The sequence below is a fragment of the Mercenaria mercenaria genome, chromosome 14 (genome assembly GCF_021730395.1).
Source record: "Mercenaria mercenaria strain notata chromosome 14, MADL_Memer_1, whole genome shotgun sequence".
Lineage (NCBI taxonomy): Eukaryota > Metazoa > Mollusca > Bivalvia > Venerida > Veneridae > Mercenaria > Mercenaria mercenaria.
The window spans coordinates 70,247,687-70,269,049 of record NC_069374.1 but is presented as its reverse complement, the minus strand read 5'-3'; the positions used below and the strand labels follow the sequence as shown (position 1 = coordinate 70,269,049).

Below are 21,363 nucleotides of genomic sequence, written 5' to 3'. Positions count from 1 at the left end.
ACCGATGGGATGGGACAGACTTTAGTATATTGCACATACTTTTTCAACTTAAAAAATCAATTAAAATCATCATTAATTACGTTGTAAAACTTCTAATCCCTTCTCTGTAGCTGAATCCATTGTTAAAATATTCATTCTGCCTATGACTTCTTTTCTTATTATGCACTGTGCTATTAAATAAGACTTACTGGTATCAATAGCATAAATAGTTTACACATATTTATTTAATCTAACCAATAAGAAGACTATTAAAATAATTAATATGATTTCATTAAGGAATTATTGTTTTTACATAATTATGATTGAAGACAAAGGGCAATTCTGACCTTTTTAATTTTTTGGTGTATAATCAAAACTAGCCAGACTAAAATGAAAGACAAAATTAAACCTCAGCTCATGTGCTCACCACCTGTTAACTAAATGCTGATTAAGATCTCTATCCATAGGAGAAATTTATTGCAGTGTGCCATACTATGTGATCGGTCAGCTAACGGTTTATCATGAGATATCGGTCACAAGCTCTGACCAGAGTTTACCAGACTAGATAATCAGAGTAATGTCACTCCTTCGTAATGATCTTACATACGTTAATGTATATTTCGTGCTTCTCATATCGATATTATAGTTTCGTGTCAAAGGAAACGTTTTTGATTAAATCCAAGAAATTAATTTGAATAAACTACATAGATATGCTTCCATAGTTGTAATACCGATCTAACTCGTTTCCGGCGACATTTCTACGGGTACGTGTTTTAATTATGTGGTAAGGATTTAATAATATTTAACTTGTATATTATTTATTCAAGTAAAATGAACACTGTCGTTTTTTCAACTTACTTGATGATAAAAAATCACCGAAAGTATGAAAAATGTAAACTTGTAAGACAAAGTCATGCCTCCTGATTTATTCCACGAAGGTTTTGTTTTATACGAATGTCACACAAGAAGAACATTCCGTATACGAAACAAAAAAACCCACTAAATATGTAAGGAGATATAGAAGCAAAAATGTTTTTTAAAAGTTAATATTTCATCAAGTATGTGAAATAACTCGCTAAATTACTATAAAAAAAATGGTAACGCATATGAAATGAAAGTTTTGGATTTTAGTTTTAGAAATTTTCTTGATACGAAATAAAACGAAACAGACATAATAAGTAGAAAATACGCCTATGTAGATGTATAAAATATAAAAAAAATCTTATTTCTTAAAAGAGTTTTCGGTCGTCCTTACATGAGTTATCTCCCTTGTTTTCCTTGTTTTTGCACGATCATTCTGTCTTAGAATACAAAATAAAAATTCGTTTCAAGAAGTTGGATCACTGTGTATTGTGACGACATACAATTTATAGGGTTCAGCAATATAAAATAAAATATATTGCAAAATAGTTTTCTATACCCCTATTCTAAATGATCAAATATCTTTTCAGCGTAAGTCTTAGATAGGTGTAATAATCAATTATTTTTGGTTCATTACCGACGTCTGGTCATTATATCTTAGTGGATTTTGAAAAATATAGTTAATTACCAATGAAATGGTATTGTTTTACATGCATATTTAGTGGGGGCCATTTTTGGTCCTTATCATATCCCGTCCTTTGTTTATATTGTGATCGTGTACATAGCCTGGCTATTAACCAAAATAGACATGTGTCTAGTAATTTTATTGATACCATTGTACAGATATAGTTTTTAAAGGAACAAGTATAACATTGTTTTGTGACTTAATATTTGCAATCATTTATTCAACTTTATATGTTTTGTATGGTGTCTGATTTCTGCCATTTCGTGTCGGCGGGGTGAAATGTCGAAGTAATGAAAACACGAACGGTCGAAATAATGCTTATTTATCGTGTCGGCGGGTCAAAATGCCGAAGGCACGAAAACACGAAAAGGCGAAAACTGCTTATTTGTCGAGTGTTCGCCTTTCGACTTTCGAGGCGAACACTAGACGACACGAAACATTGAAGGCGAAATAACGAACATTCAAGGGCGAACACACAAACTTTTGTATCTTTTACTTTTCGTGTCGGCGGGTATTAAAACTTTGAGCTGTCACCCTTCATTTGTCGTGTCTTCGTGTATTCGCCATGAAAGTCGAAAGGCGAACACACAACAAATAAGCAGTTTTCGACCTTTAATGTTTTCGTGTCTTCGACCCGCCGACACGAACACACGACAAATGTTCAATTTCGTCCTTTCGTGTATTCGCCTTCCGGTAGACATGCGCATAACATTTACACATATGCTGCTATAGCTGGTATTGAATTTATACATACATTACGCTTCTGCCAGTCTTACGGAGCATCATTACGCCGCCCTGAGAATGCTATCTAAATAATGTGTTTTACAATTTATAAAATAATATTTGTCCTAAATCTATGAAAGATATTGATTTATATTCCATAAAAGATGTCATTGTAGATTCTTATAAATATTTTATCACTTGTATTGAATTTGTACATACACTAAGCTTCTATCAGTCTTGCGGGGCATATCATTACGCCGACTGAGCTTTGAATGCTATCTAGATAATGCGTCTTTACCATTTATACAACAAAATCTTCTCAATTTATGAAAGAAATTAAATGTTTCATACGCAATAAAACATGTCACTCTTCCATTGCTCATCAATTTGCTTCTTACTGCACATTACTGTGTTAAGGCAGACTCTATACGAAACATTTGTGGTGTGTTCGTGTCGGCGGGTCGAAGCAACGAAAGGTTGAAAACAGCTGAGTTGTCGTGTATACACGAAGACACGACAAAAGAAGGGCGACATCTGCCGACACGAAAAGTGATTAATACAAAAGCTCGTGTGTTCGCCCCTGAAATTTCGTTAGTTCGCTTTTCATGTTTCGTTACTACGTGTAGTCGTCTCGAAAGCCGAAAGGCGAACACACGACAAATAAGCATTTTTTCGACCTTTCATGTTTTATTTAGCTTAAATTCCATAAACGACCCATGTAATCTTTATAGGAATATTATATTTTCTTAATAGATTCCATTGTTGTTATTGTTAGTTTTCATAGAACCAATATTTTTATTCTTATTGAAATCATTTTGAGCATGTTTCGCTTCTGAAAAAAAAACAATAAAATATATCTGGTTTATACCGTCTTTCTTTTTAAAGAAATGATAGCGTCTTCTATATAGTACAATGTTTAATTGTTCCTTGAGCAACCCTGTCAGACCCAAACTTTATCTTGAACACCAGTCCCAACATTTTCAATCAGGCCAACCTTTCACTGGGACACAAGCCTTTAAACCTGTCAGACCATGACTCATACTTGTACACCAGACTCGAACCATATCAGACATAAAACTTTAACTTTGACACCAGTCTCGAACACTCTCAGGCCCAAATTTTGACCTGGGCATAAGACTTGAACGCTGTCAGACCAAAACTGTGACCTGGACACCAGCCTTTGAACCTTTTCGGATCCAAAGTTTATCTTGGACACCAGTCTCCACCCTTATCAAACCAAGACACTAGTTTAAAACCTTTCAGACCTAAACTTTATTTTAGACACCATTCTAGAACCCTGTCAGACCCAAACTATCTTGAACAAAGGCCTCAAAACTCATATTATCGCATGTGAGGTCCAATTCAAGACAGTTTTCGTATGCCACAACTATTTGATATGCCCAAAAATAAGTTTTGCTAATTTGGACAGCTTTCTATGCGGTAAATTTGTGTTGTCTCGGGACATTGTTCACAGGCTATGGAACTCTTTTCCCATCAAGTTCAGGATATGTCCATTTCTTTTAGAAGTGTGCAAACTGTCATATGAAAGTAAAGAGCAGCATCTTATCCTATCGATCTTTAAATCCGAGTCTGTCTTGTTTTGGGTTAAAATATGTTGTTTTTATACAGTCAAAATGTATTCTTAGATTTAGATTGTTTAGTTCTTAAAGGCAGTTTTATTTTGTTGTTGTTGTTTTTTTAATTAATAATTATTTGTAAAATTTAGAATGAATTCTTGAAAGCACTGTTGAATGTGTACTTGTACATACCAGTGTGATATAATAAAAGTTGACACTGTCTTGATGCCAGCTGGTGTGGTGTTTTGCCACGTGACATTGTGTTGATGCTAAGGTAGATACCGCTGTTGGTGATATTGTGATGTTGCCGCTGTTGTCAAGTCAAAAAGGGTTTTACCTGAAACAAAATTATGCTTGTGCTTTGCTAATTCAGAACAAACAGTTGATTGCCCGATATCGCTTACATGATCCTGTGTCTTTTGTTGAACCAAGTAACCTGTATAATATCATCATTCTTATATTATTTGAGTGAGAAAATAAAAAAAAGCATCAACGAAATGCCTTTCTGAAGGCATTTATCTCACTTCATTGTTAAATTATATACATTTATGGTTCCAAGGTTGTTAAACTGACTTTAGAGTCCCGTCTCAGAAAGATGTTCTGACATTGGCCATTTTCAAGACTTGGCTCAAAATCAAGCAATCAAATACTGGTCCCTGATAACTGGTTTTTAGTTCGTCTGATTTTGGGGTAAAATTCTACAAGGTATTGTCGTCACTTTATCGCCGGCATTGACGTCGGCGTTGGTTAAGGTTATAGTTTAGATCAACCTTTTCTCAAAAACTTTACTGAATAGCAAAAGAAACTATCCAGATGTATAACTGGTATATTTTGAAAAAAAAAATATTTCTTCAAATTTGAATTGTTTCTTCATACCAAAATTACTCTTGAAGACCTTCACGTGATAAATTTTTAAAAATCAATCAACCGTGAAGTCAGTAGTCCTACAATAGCCGTTTGAAAGGCTATATCTTCTGCGTGTCAGTTGCATTGTAACATCCCAATTGGGCGCTCGAGCTAAATTTGATTCAGTCGTGCGGTGCAACCAACAATATTTTTAAAACTTTGTTGTTTTTCGAGTTAGCCAATTATCAATATTTCCAATGACAATAAAATTTCACAAAGAAAACGTGAATTTCGTGCAAAACGGCTATTGTGGGACTACTGACTTCACGGTTGATTGATTTTTTTTTTAAATTTTACACGTGAAGTTCTTCAAGTGTAATGTAATATGAAAAACACAAATGATTTATAAATTAAAGATTTTAAATAAAAAATACCCCAGTTATAAAACTGGATAGTTTCTTTTGCTGTTCAGTATATAACAACTAGAACTTTGAAACTTTACAATAACAACTAGAACTTTGAAACTTTACAAACTTGTTTATCGTCATTAGTATGCGAAGCGCTAATACTCTGATAAGCATTTGTCAGCATTATGGCCCTTTTTGTATTTAGAAAATTTGAATTTCTTGGTTAAAAGTTTTGTTTAGGTCCACTTTACTTGAATACTATAAGAACACTAGCTTTGAAACGTTGCAGACTGGTTTATCATCATTAAATTAGTATTTAGGCCAAGAGCCATAAGTCTGATTTGCAATTTGTCTGAAATATGGTCCTTTTTGTACTTTTTAATTTGAATTTCTTTTTAGTTAGGTCCACTTTCCTTAAAATTCTATGTTAGTTATACCTTTGAAACTTTGTATTTTGTACACTTGTTAATTACCATTTGATTAGTACGAAGGTCAAGCATCATAACTCTCTCCCTCTCTCTCTCTCTCTCTCCCTCTCCCCCACTCTCCCCCTCTCTCCCCCCCCCTCTCTCTCTCTCTCTCTCTCTCATTGATATACTGTGTAATAATATTTGTAAAAAGCCTTAACAATTGGCTTTATCAGATGTTTAAGTAACAATACTCTATCCACTTGATCATTTATGAGAAAGAAATACTTAAGATTATATCCGACTGTATCTTTACCATTGCGTATGAGCTTGCTGTGTAAATGTCTAATGAATACAATATTCAATTTGTCTAAATCATGAACTTTATTTGATGTAACATGTCACCATCTATTTGATAACTATGCATTCCTTGTTTATTCTAATGATGTTTCTTGTTTTCTCCTGTACATGAATATAGTTGTCATACATGTTATAATCACTAAAAAGTGGAAATAAAAAGTAAATATATTTCCTCGTATTCAGGAAATAAATTCTAAGCATTTTTAAAAAAAAGGCAATTTGTTTCGTCTTTCGAGTGCCGTATAGAACTTATGTTATATTCCCAATAATTGTAATTGTTGTGTACATGTGTAACGATAGACGCCAAAACGAAAACACGAAAACTCGACAAATAAAGTATTGTCGTGTTTTTGTGCTGTCTTGTCGGCGGGGCGGAAACACAAAAATACATCAAATACTTTAATGTCGGCAGGGCGAAGTCAAGACAACACGACAGCACGAAAACTAAAGAGTGCCAACACGACATATTCACACCCACCAACACGAAAACTCGACAGAAAAAAATTGTCATGTCTGCGCCCTCTAAACGTTGACTTTTCTCGTAGAATGTTCTCGTTGCGCTCAAGGAAGAGCGCTGTTATATCTTATCTACTGTTTTAGATTAAGGGCATATTAGAATTGAAATAATTTATATTAAAACCGTGTTTTAACACTATTTATACACGCGGGCGGTAATACGTCGTACAATTACGCCCGACGTATAACCGCCCATCGTGCATAAATAGTGTTAAAACACTCTTTTGCTATAAATTATTTCTTAATTAAAGTACAAAGGATTTAAAAGCACTGACCTCCTGATTCTGGCTAAAATGATCTTTCTTTAAAATTGAAATTGGTCATATTATGAACATTAGAATATGAGTTTTTGTTTCTAAACTTTCTGAAAAATACCATATCAAGAAAGAAAAAGATGCCGGACTCGGGAATCTAACCCGGGCAGTCGAGGCAATAAAAACTTCACCACGGTCTTAACCACTACAAAAGCTTTTCAATTTTCAATGTAAAAATCAGTAAAAACAACTAATTTTCACGTGTTTCCATAACACATAGCCTGTCAGTAATTAGGTTTCAAAGGTTTCTTAAGAAATATAGCATTAATTTCCTAATACCTCAGTTGTTTCACTTTTTTGTTGTCGCTCGAACTGGAGGCCAGTGCCTTTAAATTAAAGCTTGCAATTTGACGAAATAGAATATGTTTACAGTTCAGTCCTTTCTAATTGAATAGTAAGATCTTTATAATTAATTAACCTAAATAGGCCTTAATTCATAAGCAAGTTACTTGACTTTAATGAAATATGAAAAGTTATATAACAATTTACATACGTATTGAGATGAACACCTGCAGCGCCTCATTTAATGTAATCTAATATGTACGGTCTTCCGTTAGGGCTTGCGCCTGCTCCCTATGAACGCAAAGCGCGATGGTATGACGGTGCGATGGCGAAGCCCGACAGTACGATGGCAAGCGCGACAGAACGATGGCGATAACATGACAGTATGATGGCGAAGCGCGACAGTACGATGACAAAGCGTGGCAGTCGATGGACTGTCACCATCGTGCTGTCGCGTTTCTCCATCGTACTGTCGCGCTTTCGCTAACGTACTGTCGCGCTTCGCCTTCGTTCTGTCGCGCTTCGCCCTGGTACCATCATACCGTCGCGCTTCATAGGGAGCAGGCGTTGGCTCTAACAGAACACCGCAGATTGACGATTTTTCTTCTCTTCCGATGTAAACAATACAAAAAGGAAACTAAAAATTTAAATTCATACATTGGATGTTACTCTCTTGAAGAGAGGTGCTTCAATCAATATTGAAGAAATATAAATGTAAAGAAGAGGAAGAAGAATGTCGGACAGTTTCACGTACAGTGTGAAATTATTCTGTAATTTAGCCATTTTCTGCAGATTTTTCGGCTTATTTTCCTGTGGTAAGTGTTGATATTTTTAAAGTGTTTCTGTGTTACAGATTTTTATCCCTCCAGTTTGAAAGGATGAAAATGTATTAAAGTCAACCAAAATTTATCATTGTCAGAATGGAAACAGCCATCAGTTTCATACCTAATTAATTAACATAAATTTTACAGGTTACAGGTTTTGTTTTCATTAATTAAACATCAGGCAGTCAAATTCTTTTCTTCAGTCATTTCGGATATTCCTAGTCATTGTTTTTCTTTCTTAGGTGTGATGTGTAATAAAACTTCTTTTCTTTTCTCTGTAAGTTTTAAATGGGCTCCTTAATGCCCGGGCCTTCCTCGTTTGACTTACTGGGACGGCTTATTTTATGATCTAATAATTCATAGTTGCCATTCGTCTGATGGGGACAGCTACATCCAAACGTTACCACACTGTCCCTAAACGTCCTATTATTTGGACTACTTATGCCCTTGATAAAATTCCACTTTTTTAGGCGTAGCTGTCTCAGCCAACATTTGACCTACTTAAATAACCAATAAAAAAATTTAGTTTATAATTCTTCGACCATTAAAACAGCCGGACTGAAAAGTACTGAATACATATACATTTTATATGTACAGTGAAATTAATATACTGTGTCACAAAAAGTTTCGTTACATTTCAACAGAATATTACATAGATGCAATAGATACTGCCTCAAATGACATTTATCGAATAAGGGCAAATGGTCACTGTAAACAGGAAGTATTTATATACGTAATATTGTAGTTTGGGTACACGAGTCTCGAGACTCACAATTTGTGTAATTATTTAGGTATATTGTAGTTGACGGTCGCGGTGAACTCGAGTATCTACGTAACCTCTGTAATATACTTGCAGATTGATTTCCATTGCTTGATCAAACTTATAGTAATAGATGCAAGTGTTTGATATGACTCTGGATGACAAATTGGTGTCTATTTAATGGTAGATCTACCGAAAAGTGTTAGAAATGCAGTACTAATTTAAAATTGCACAGAATATTCAAACTCTTTTGTAAATCGTCATAATTATGTAGAGATTTACCCTAAGCCTTCTTTACACAAGGGAAACAATCCGTTTATATAGTGAAATTGTTGAGTGAACACCGTTTCTTAATCCTAATCCTGCCCATGTTTTATCAGTGCAAAGGAAAAGTAACCTATCTATAATAATTGCCATGTATCATTACACAGTTATGCATCTAACAGTCTCGAAATTTATTTCTTCGATTTTCTCATATTTCTAGATATTTTTCCCATACTTTGACGCATATGTATGGGTAATTGATATTGTTCTCTTTCCAGCAGTAGCCTTTTCAATATATTTCACCCTGTAAAATTCTGTGGGTTTTGACTTTATCAAAAAATCGTCTGTTTGTTGACAAATTTCACCACAAAAATTGTCCTACTTTCCCCAAGGCAATCAATTATTTGATCTTTACACAGTTTTGTATTCAGGTTGCTAATCCATGTGGCAAGTATGCATGCTTTTTCATGGTTAGAGGTAAACGGTGGGTAGTTTGCACGAGGTTCTAGGCCAATAGTCACCTAAGCCTATCATAAAGTCTTTGCGGAGTTGTCTCCATTTTTTCCAAATATTTCATCCGGGATCATTTTTTTTCCGCTCAAATAACTCTTTTTCGGGAAATGGTATTTTAATAATTGTTTCAGTCCTTGTATTTTGATGCAGTTAACTTCACATATATCTAATATAGAAAGCTCCTACTTGAAGTTTGTATTTTTAGTTACAATGCCTAAATTATGTCAAGAAGTAATGCATTTCTTATATAAACAACGCACAGAAATGTCACATTTTCAATACATTAAATCCCCATCAACGTCCAATATCTTTTTTAAAGACATTTATTGTTTTATTATTTTCCGAATTACATAAGTACATGGTCAAGAATTCTTTCGCCATGTTATTAAGGTATCTTAATTACATACATAATACACTTTGCTCTGTGTCACCTAAAGAAAAAGTCCCTTTTTATGGTTTTTCAGGTACAGTGAATCAAGAAAACGTTGAATACAATAGGGTTATTATAATAGTAGCTCGATCTGGGATACTGTATTCGGCTCGAGTAGATTTTGCCAGACTGGATCTCACATGGCGCCGAAATGGATCCGTCCTTGCATAATCCACGAGAGCCGAATACAAAATCCCAGACTTAGCTACTGCTATAATGACCCTTTTATCATATACCTCCACCTTTCAGTTTGTTGTTTTGTTATCGAACAAAATCTTAAATGCTTGTCGATGTTAGAATAGAAATGAGTGAAGGTTTTGTGTGCACTGTTTGTAGAACGGTGCCAGGTCATGCATATTAAATGAAAGTAGTCCTGCAACATGCAATAAGGAATTTTTCTGCCTGTTCGTATTTACTTGTGAAATACAAGCTATGCTTTTGACAGAATTTATATAAGTATATAGTAAAGTGTTTTACTGTATGTGGATTATTTCCTTGTCGTTATAAAAAAAAAATAATAAAACAGGCATCTCAGGGGAACACCCAGCTTTTAAAATCAGTGCCTCTCACAAATACTGGGTCCTCGGGATCCCGGGTCATTGTTAATGCCGAGGCTTGTTAATTAAAATTCATTTTTGATAAATCCATTATATCATTATCTTTTGTCACCTTGTGAATATGACTTCAAAGTTATCATTCATCACTACACTAAAGAAATAATAGTAAGAACAACAGCAAAGCTATGAAGTATATGGTCATAAACGGTAACAATAGTTTAATATGCTCCATAATGTCAACGGGAAGGATAATATCAAGAGCTTTATTTCATCATCTCCTCGAACCACTTTATGATTTGATTAGCACGGCGCTAGTCAAAGGCTAGCAGCTTTTTGTTTCAATGTTGTTCTTCCTGTTTCAATCATGAAATTATAAGTGTATTCAGTTTACATGTTTTCTAATAAAGTGAAACGTTTTGATTTGCATACCGCATCTCGAAACCTCGTATTTAAAGATGTCCAATAAGTAATGAGTTAAGCCCATTTTGTAAAATGTGTATCACTTCATTTACATAAAAGCAGGAAAAGTGTCTAATGCACTTGAACAGGTGGTTATAGACCGGGAACACAATGCAAAAGGCCGACAGCCACACCTCACCGAAATGATGGCATTATCGGTATTTATGGAGGGAGATTGTGGCCGAACAAGCCTCAATAGTGGGTAAGAGAGTGTAAATGTGTTTGAAAACCCGATGTAGTTTGTTCGAGCCTCACTAGGGTAACAACCGCACGTCCTGAAACGCCACAAGTCTGTTTTACCAGGGAGCCCGCTCGAGAATATTTCATCGCGATCTGTTAATTTAGAATAAATTCATGACATGCTTATATTAGTAGAACTGAAGTTTTGAAACAGGTCAAGTTATTATACAATATTGAGAAAACTACAACAAGGATGTGCAGGCTGCTCTGGATCCATGCTGGTCGCAAAGCCACTATATTGGTTTTCTCATAACTTTAATAATATAAAAATTGCAAAGTTTTGTAAGCGCTGTAGGATTAGTACTAGGAATAGTGTAAGACATATAGAGGTCCCACTTTTTATCTATAAAAGGTCGGGTCCGAAATAATTCGTTCTCCGTCGCAGATTTTTGAGAAGTTTACGACATTAGAACGGTTTTCTACTTTGATTGCTGCTGTAAATGGGCTTTTGTCGTTTCAGAAATTTATTACTTTATTAGTAAGCAGCACTGGTTCAGTTAAATGGATGAAAGAGGGAACAAACAAATTAACTTTTTTTTAGTATGAAATGCATTGATTTGTTTATTGTACGCACGGAGACCTTCATTGTAGATTTTTATAAAACATTTATGTTTAAAAGCAATACAACTTGTCCTTTTTCGTTTCATTCACTGACTACATCCTTATATCTGAAGTATTCATCCACACATTGAAATGGGGGCTTTACTCCGCATAGTACAATAATACATGTAACCCAGCGTGTATTGTCCAATTTATTTGACCTATTAAAAAATGGACCCGGCTTTCATTATATTCTGTTCGAGCCTATATAAGATTAACATGAAAGCCGGGAACATGTTTTGACATGTCAATTAAATAGCACAATACTTGTATAAACACTACAGTATATGTTGTTTTTCTCAAAATTTGATTTCAGACAACAGTGTAACAAACAGATGTCCTGGAAACCTTCCAAAAGACAAATATCTACGTGTTCACGGGGACAAATGTTACAGATTTATAACAAGCGAAGTTAGCTGGACATCAGCACGTGATCATTGCAGACGAACAGGAGGGCATCTAATTTCCATCACGAGCCGTGATGTACAGATTTTTGTGGAACGAACATTGCACGAGCTTTGGTCGGAAAATAGAATGTGGATTGGGGCTTATGAGAAAGACTCGGAAATGGGCTGGTTTTGGGAAACAGGTGAGTACTAAAAATCATCTGTTTTGTATGGTGGCATATTTCTGCCAGGAGATAGCTAGGTACCTACCGCGACAATTTAAAAAGTTATCTTGATAAAGCGAAGTTTCCTGAAAAGATTATCTCAATAGTGGAAGGTTTCCTGGAAATATTATTGCGATGATTTACATTATTTTTCCGATACTTTTTGTGTAAGTGCCTACAACTGCCATTTGTTAGCTAGATTAGCTTTCTAGATACTTTCAGAAATTATCATTTCTGACAAGTTTATCGCAATAATAGCCTAAAGTTTCCTTGAAATAAAAAGCATATCGAGAAAAAAATATTTATTGCGATAATGTTTTCAGTAAAATGCACAACTTTGCTGGAAAGTTTAAAATATTATCGTGATAGTTACCGAGCATCTCGTAGCATTAACGCGAAATTTTACCCTAAAACGTTTACAGGAAATAAATAGGAATACCTAGAAAATATCATTTATTGCTGAAACGTTTTCAGAAAAAAAAATGCGAACATTTCCTGGAAAATTGACAAATTATTGAGATAGCTTCCTAGTTATGTCGTGGTAGAAATATCCTACCATAGTTCTGTATGGTACATTTCTGCCACGAGATAGCTAGGTAGTTATGTCGTGGTAGAAATATCCTACCATAGTTCTGTATGGTACATTTCTGCCACGAGATAGCTAGGTAGTTATGTCGTGGTAGAAATATGCTACCATAGTTCTGTATGGTACATTTCTGCCACGAGATAGCTACCTAGTTATGTCGTGGTAGAAATATCCTACCATAGTTTTGTATGGTACATTTCTGCCACGAGATAGCTAGGTAGTTATGTCGTGGTAGAAATATCCTACCATAGTTCTGTATGGTACATTTCTGCCACGAGATAGCTAGGTAGTTATGTCGTGGTAGAAATATCCTACCATAGTTCTGTATGGTACATTTCTGCCACGAGAGAGCTACCTAGTTATGTCGTGGTAGGAATATGCTACCATAGTTCTGTATGGTACATTTCTGCCACGAGATAGCTAGGTAGCTACGGAGATAGCTAGGTAGCTACGGCTATACTTGATAATATAAAGCGAAGTTTTCTGAAAAGATTGCATTAATAAACGAAACTTTCCTGGAAATATTACTGCGATAATTTATGTAAGTATCTCGATATGTTTGTGTAAGTGCCCACAGTTGCTATTTATTAGCAAGATAGCTACATTGATACTTTAAGCAACTATCTTTTCTGAAAATTTAATCTCATTACCTTAAAGTTTCCTGGAAATAAAAAGTATATCTTGGAAACGATGATTTGTTGCAATGATGTTTTCAGGAAAAAATGCACAACTTTTCTGGAAAGTATAGAATATTATCGTGAAAGCTACAAAGTATCTCATGGCAGTTTTAACCACTAACGCAATATTTTGTGCTAAAATCTTTTCAGGAAATTATGGTGGCAGTAAATTATCACAAAGACCACTTATATAACTTAACACGAAGTTATGCTAGTTAGTGCTTTGAACTGACACCACTTAAAGAAAATTTTCAGGAAAAGTTTCACGAAAGCAGATAATTTTTTACGAAAGCAGATAATTTATCATGAAACTAGATGATTTTTAACGAAACCACAAAACATTTCAAGAAAAGTTTTCATGAAAAGTTTTGCGAAACCAGATAATTTTTCACGAAATCAGATATCTAAAAATAGATAATCTCTCATTCGGCGAGCATTACTGTTTACCGTTTGGGACACAACTGGGAGGAGTATCGTATACCTTGTTCAGTGTTCCTGAACCACGTTACCCCAAGACAGAAGAATCGTTCCGAATATGTTCCGTTTCTATTCTTTGTTAACTACTTTCATGAAAAGGTATCATGAAAACTTTAACTGTTACGCTGTGGCAGTTTGAAGCAGTAACAAGCAAATTTTCATGTTAAGATATTTATCTTGCATTCATGAAATGATTATCTGTTTTCGTGATTTCTGTTTTACTTTTCGTGAAAACCTAAATTATTTTCGTGAAAGTTTTCATGAAACCTGATAATAAAGAGGTTGCAGTTTTATGCCACCATAGGAAACAAAATAAAATTAAGTTTTGCTGTATTATTTTCAGAAAAATGAACAAAATTCTTGGAAAGTTTACAATTTTGTCGTGATAGCTACCTAGCTATCTTGTGGCAGAAATATGCCACCATAATTTTGGCACGTCATTGATATTCTCGTAAGCAGGTCCCGTGGCATTTGGAAGTAAAAATGCCTGATACAAAGATCATTGTCTTTACCTGTGGAGATTCTTCAGCATTTCATCTCCTGTGTTAATTAAGACATAATTAGTTCGTTCCAGATCCAGAATATTTGTTAACAGTGACGGAACTACTTTGTGATATATGGGAAAGCAATGCTGTATTCTCCAATATGAGTTTCAGAAAACCTTTTCCTCACGACGAACCCAGGGTTTTGTCCCAAAATTATGATGTTCCTTTACTGATCCAATACTGTATTATACTAATTAATATTTTACTTTAACATGATGGCGAATGCTACCGACCACGCTGAACATGCTTAAGAGCAACAATAGATGTAACATGATCAAATGAAAATAGATCTGGTTATTTTCCTTTCAAGGTGAAGAGGTGCGCTCAGGATTCCAGAATTGGGACCGAGGACAGCCAAGCTGTTTACTTTTTTGGTGTTATGAAGACTGCGCATGTCTGAGGTTAGATAAAGATTACAAGTGGCACGGCTGCCTATGTAACACTCCCTTGAAGCGGTACGGATATGCCTGCCAATACAGTAAGTGTATATGGAAAAGCTTTCGGCATAGTGATAACACATTGCACGTATAACTCTCTTCTATGAAACAGCAACAAGTTTTGTGCATTTTGTGTTTGTCAGTTTCTTGAACATATAATCCAGATTGCTTTAACATTGAAAGTAAAAGGTGTGTCAGTCAGCGTTTGGTTTAACCAATCAGGATGCTCATTTTAAAGGCCTATATTCACTACTATATTAATGCCCCCACCCCTGTCACCGAATCCAGCAGGCATCTCCAACCTTGCTTCTTTGTGATTACATAGTATTTTAACACGACCAGCGAATAACCTACATATGTGTAAAACAAACTCTATCTCGGGTTATTCTGCAATAACCCACGCACGTACCACGGTCGTAAAAAGTAGTTATCATTTTTTTCTAACTCTTTTGATACTAGTACGTCGTGTTAGAATCGAATTAACAAGTTCCCAAGTGTGATTTATTATAGAATAAAACGAATGTTTCGTTCTTATGCGAAACAGTATATCACTCAGGCCTACGCCCTTCGTGATATATTCTTACGCATAAGAACGCAAAACATGGCTTATTTTACGATAAACCACACTTGGGAAGTTATTACGTTTTCATTAATTAATTGGAGGACAATCAGCACAGCAGGATGTCCGGACGTGTGCAATGGAGTTGAAAGCAATTAATTTTCCTTCCGTGAAGGTAGAATAATTAGAGAAATAATCTATCAGTGCCAAGATCAAGGCCTTTAAGCATTTTACGAAGTTAATATTAAAATTGAATTTTTCTGCAGACTTGCTTTCTCTCCCAAAACAACGTCAACAAAGATACACCATCACCACCACCACAACAACAACTCCAACTACATCATCCCCAACTACAACAACCACAACAACAACGACCCCAACAACAACAACCACAACTAGAGTCAACAACCCCAACTACAACAATCCCAACAACAACCCCATCTACAACCCCAACTACAACGACCCCAACTACAACGACCTCAACAACAACCACAACTACAACAACCACAACAACAACGACCCCAACTACAACAGTATTACCAACACGACCACGAACAAGTACACAAACTACAAGAAAGGAATTCGAAAAAAACCCAACGAAATATAGGGAAACGATAACGGTAAAGAAAACAAAAAGTACAACTAATCCTGAACAGACAACGGAGCTTAATGTATCTATGCGGGAAGTAACAGGTAAATCCTCACACTATCTCCACGCGCATTTAGATCCATACCTTTTATTGTTTACTTTAATGACGAAATATGTCTGTAATTTATTGAAGTATTTAAACTTGAATTGCATTTTCGTTTGAACAAAGCAATTCTGAAATTATCAACAAATTTAAAGATATTTGGTATAAATGTTAGGCTGAATTTTGTCTGCCTATGTTAATTTGCAGAGAAGGTGTTGTTTTTTTTTTTTGTTTGTTTTTTTTGGTGTGTGTGTTTTTTTTTGTTGTTTCTTTAAGTTTGTTCTGCATTGACACTGACATTTTCTTTTGATAGTATACAAAAAGCAAAATGTATTAATCAACTGCGGAAGATGTTTGGTTGATTTTAGGAAAAGCAATATATATATTATATCAGGTATATGGTCTGTACAGGAATGTAAGGAGTCATCTGATGCTAGGAAAATGTCAAAAACCTATACTTTTTTTTGCCATAGGATTGAAAATAGTGAAATCTACAAGTATGAAAAAAATCTACAGGTGAAACTTTATAATAATATAATTTTCTTTGGAAAAATAAAGCGCTGAAATAGTATAGATTAGTGTGTGTGTTCGGGTTTAACGTCTTTTTCAACAATTTTTCAGTCATATAAACGACGGTGTCTACTTGTAGCAGTGAGCACAATGCCCAACTTTATAGCGCTGCCTCACTGGAATATCACGCCGTAGACACATGGCATGATATCCCACCCAGTCACATTATACTGACACCGTGTATAGATTAGTAAAATTATAATATTGGTTTCAAACATGTAGAATTGTCTGAATTTAATGGCACTTTCTTGGCATACCATTCCAGCCTGCATAACTATATCGGCCCGATGTAGGTATAATGTCGGAATGTCAGCAAAATGTGCCGATGTACGGCCGACGTCGGGCGGCTGTAGTGCCACAAAATATTGAAATAGGTAGATCGACATCAATCAGTGTAACTATTTCTTACGTCGGATTGACATTGGGCCGATTTTGGATTCTCTAATAAAACTATATTTTTCAAAACATTATTGATAAATGTGGAAAAGTAATTTAATTGTTTATATGACTATGCTAATTTATTAAGCAAATATGGTGTATGCCAGAATTAATCAAACTAGGTTCCAAACAAAATTTGTAGACGGTAAATTTTATCAAAATTATGATCTCCCAATATCGGGCCTATATCATTTTGATGTTGGCCAAATATCGTTTGCCAATATCGGACCAATGTCATTATGATGTTGACCTGATACAGTCTGCCGACGTCGGGCCGACATCATTCCTATTTGCAGCCGAAATTGAAGCCGATATCGGGCCGTTATAGACAACGACGTCGGTTTGATATCGGGCCGATATAGAATGCTGGCTGGGATATTTTTGCACCATCCACCATGAAGCTTCGGGCACTTGCTGTGAAAATATGAAAGCTCGATTGTGCTGCACTTTGCCGTAAAAAATCTGGTATACCGGTATTGTGGTGGTGATAACTTCGTGTAAATTTTCTCTACTTATATAATGATTTATAAAAGTGAACTTGCATCCTCGTGGATCTCACGTATGGGAAAGTCAACTGTTTTGAATCTAATTAGATCCCGAAATGGAAACTATATAGATTCAGATCGAGGAAGAAAATATTGCTTTTCTCGTTCCAGTTAGTAAATAAAAAACTAAATGCCACTGCAGATTTATGAGACACGAAGACAGAGATTTGAGTATAATTATATGCAAATGTTGAACCAGTATGAATGTGTAGTACAATTCCGGTTTGTGTATAAAGCAGCATCGAAATTAATCTTACTGCGTTTTATTGCTAGGCACTTTGCCGTAATTAGTCTGGTATATGGTTGTGGTGGTTATTTCATATAAATTATTTGTACTTGTATATTAATATGTAGATGCGAACTTGTATCATTGCAGATCTCACGTAAGAGAAAGTCAATTTATATCTTTTGTATTCAGTTTGGATTTTTGTCCTAAACCATAAAAAGGTCTTTTTTTTGAGACATGATAACAAGGTTTTTAGTATATATATATATACAAATGTTGACCCAGTACGAATATGTAGTAAAATTCGGTTGTGTATATAAAACAGCATCGAAATTAATCTTATTGAGTTAATGGATGCAAACTCGTTTGTACTGCTAGGTGCTTTGCCGTAAATGGTGTGGTATATTATGGTGGTGATTATTCTGTACAAATTCTCTCTACTGAAATATATACAAACTTTTAACAGGCAGTGTGGTTGGAATCGTTTTGTCATGTGTTGTTTTCATCGCCTGTCTTGCTGGTGGCGTCTTCATCTGTAGAAGGTAATATAGAAACTGTTACATTTGTTATTCATTTTTCATTTTGTATACAAAACAACACACTTTGTTTATGACTAATTGAGATTTGAATAGACTGGAGAAAAAATATGTACTTATATCAAAATCAGCAGAACTATGGTACAGAGTAAAGATTTTTTTCTGTTTAACTGATTTTATATGCCGAAGAACTTATTTTGGCAAGGTATTTTTAATTTTGTCTTATTCTTAAACTTTTTGAAAAATTTTATTCCCAAAATTAACCTCTGTGTCAAATCTTATTTCGCTAGCCCCATCCTGTAACCTGTTTCTACCAAGTACTAACAACTAAAATATTAAACATACTTATGTCTAAGGTGCATATAAAGGTGGCATAATTCTGCATCCACTTTTGCAGATAGTTTTCGGAACAGTCGTATATGCAGAAATATGGCAACAAAACATTTGTTTTCACGAAAATAAAAGGTTTTCGCGAAAGTTTTTTCATGAAAACAGAAGTTTTCATTATACAGTTATCTTTATGCAGTACTGGGCACTTATTTGATATACATTTTCACGAAAATATTCCCCTTAATTCACGAAAGTTTATTCAATATTTTCCTGAGAAGTATTGGTGTTTTTTTTTTTGTTTTTTTGTCTCGAATGTTCATAAACTTTGCATGAAAATTGTATGATTATTGTATGCAGGAATATGCCACCATACAATGAAATAATAATACGATTCTAATAACCGGTATTTTAGGCGATACAGAAAGCAGAATGTTGGATGCAACAATGTTTTATTCACAGCCGCTCCTACTAATGAAACAAGGTACAGGGTCAAGGACACAGACGTTGTAGCTGTGTCAGGTGCATATAATTGCACCTCTGATGATGCAGACGAGCACAGGTGAGTGTTGCTATGGTAACAGTAAGCTCGTATTGTTTTTAGAACCTTCAAATAAATTGGAAGTATTAGCTGCTGATTGATGAAGATAAGACCACTAGTTCATGTTGCTATGGTAACAATAAGCTTATGATATTGTGATAACAGAATACTTTTTTACATTAAAACGTCCAAGGTCAAGGACAAGTATACATCTGACAATATCAGCGGAGGTAATATTGTTTATCAAATGATATTGTATCTATGAAATACTTCAATATTCAATATGTACATTTATAGACCTTCCTCATGATATCAACAACTCTGTGTTGCAATGGTAACAATTTATGTTTTATAGTTCTTAAGGGCAGTCGGATACCATATTTTAGATAATGTCTATTAAGAGTATGCTAGTTAGTGTTTCTGTGGTAGCGTACCAGTCGACTGTATCTGTGATTGTTATATTTCAGTATCGTATCTATTGTAAATATTGGCAGACCTATGTTGTTGTTGCTGCTGTTTTACATCTTATTTACATTTTAGTGAGTTCTTAGCTACAAAATCTCAAGAGAGGATACAAGACCAAAAAACACAAAAAGTACAATATTATCATTACTCTTTAAGTTTCATACTTTGTATAAAAAGTTACATTTAACTATAGTTTTCGATCTTTCATACATATAAATATATTATTTCAGCTATGATTGTATTGATGAGGGAGCGGTTGGAGGGCAATATGACTATGTAGATAACCTCCCTGTAAAGATATAAACAGTCCTGTAGAGGTCGCATACGTTAAAGAGAACATCTATGACACTGTCACTACACACGAAGAGGCGGGGCCTGAGCAAGATGAAGCAGGAGCTTGTGGCGAAGATACCCCGCCGCCATGCCCTGGAACGGATGTTATAAAGTTTGCTCCGGAATTCTTGAAGAAAGACACAGATGTATCACAAGCATATTTCAATAACTTATATGAATATATAACAAGTTACCATAAGGTTGATAAAACAGGAAAGATGGAGTTGATGGACAGTGAGCTAATTCAGTCATTTTATAGAGTATTACAATCCTCCAAAACTGAAGAACAATAATACTGTAATGCGAAGAGTCATATTATATTTATGATCTGCTAAAGTGTTTGCTTCTTTTTGTACCTTTATAGCCATTGAATGGATTAACCGAAATATTTTCAGGAAATAGATTATTAAATATTGTATTTGCAAATATATATTTATATAACGTTCAAAGTAGTATTGTATCTATTGTAAATATAGGTAGACTATGTTGTTGTAGCTGGTTTACATCTTATTTACATTTTAGTGAGTTCTTAGCTACAAAGTCTCAAGCGAGGATACAAGACCAAAAGCACAAAAAGTACAATATCATCAGTACTCTTTAAGTTCCATATTTTTTTCAAAAAAAAAAGAAGATAGTTTTTATACATTTAACTATAGTTTTCGATCGTTTATTATTTCAGGTATATTGATGAAGGAGCAGTTGGAAAGCAAAATGACTATGTAGATTTCCTCCCTGTAAAGTGTAAAGATATGTGTTAAAAAGAACATCTATGACACTATCACTACACACGAAGTGGCGGGCCTGAGAAAGATTAAACAGGAGCTTGTGGTGAAAAAGTCCCGTCCCTATGCCCTGGAACGATAGTTATAAAATTTGCTCTGGAATATTTGAAGAAAGACACCGAAAGCATATTCCAATACTTATGTCTCCCACCACACAGTGGTGTGGGAGACACATTAATTTACTCCTCTCTCCCTCTCTCTCTCTCTCTCTGTGTGTGTGTGTGTGTGTGTGTGTCTTCTGCACTGCTGTGGTTTACTTTGTAGGGTAACTGTGATTAATGAACGTAGCATTCCCTTTTGAATATTCATCCTTGTTCCACTTTTCCCTTCAACTCCCCCCCCCCCCCCCCCCAACCCCATTTCTACCCCTTACCCCATTCCTCTCCCCTCTTTCTATATTTTGCATAAAATTA

At 34.9% G+C, this 21,363-nt stretch overlaps 1 protein-coding gene across 1 annotated transcript; it reads left to right on the top strand.

Moving 5' to 3' along the window:
• The first annotated feature begins 7,371 nt into the window (after positions 1 to 7,371).
• Positions 7,372 to 20,790, top strand: LOC123528305 (salivary glue protein Sgs-3-like). Its single transcript, XM_053523857.1, has 7 exons — positions 7,372 to 7,772; positions 11,921 to 12,193; positions 14,810 to 14,977; positions 15,762 to 16,188; positions 18,433 to 18,508; positions 19,245 to 19,391; positions 20,066 to 20,790. The coding sequence occupies exons 3-7, from the start codon at positions 14,963 to 14,965 to the stop codon at positions 20,136 to 20,138; spliced, it is 738 nt and encodes a 245-aa protein (XP_053379832.1). The 5' UTR covers positions 7,372 to 7,772; positions 11,921 to 12,193; positions 14,810 to 14,962; the 3' UTR covers positions 20,139 to 20,790.
• Positions 20,791 to 21,363: the final 573 nt, after the last annotated feature.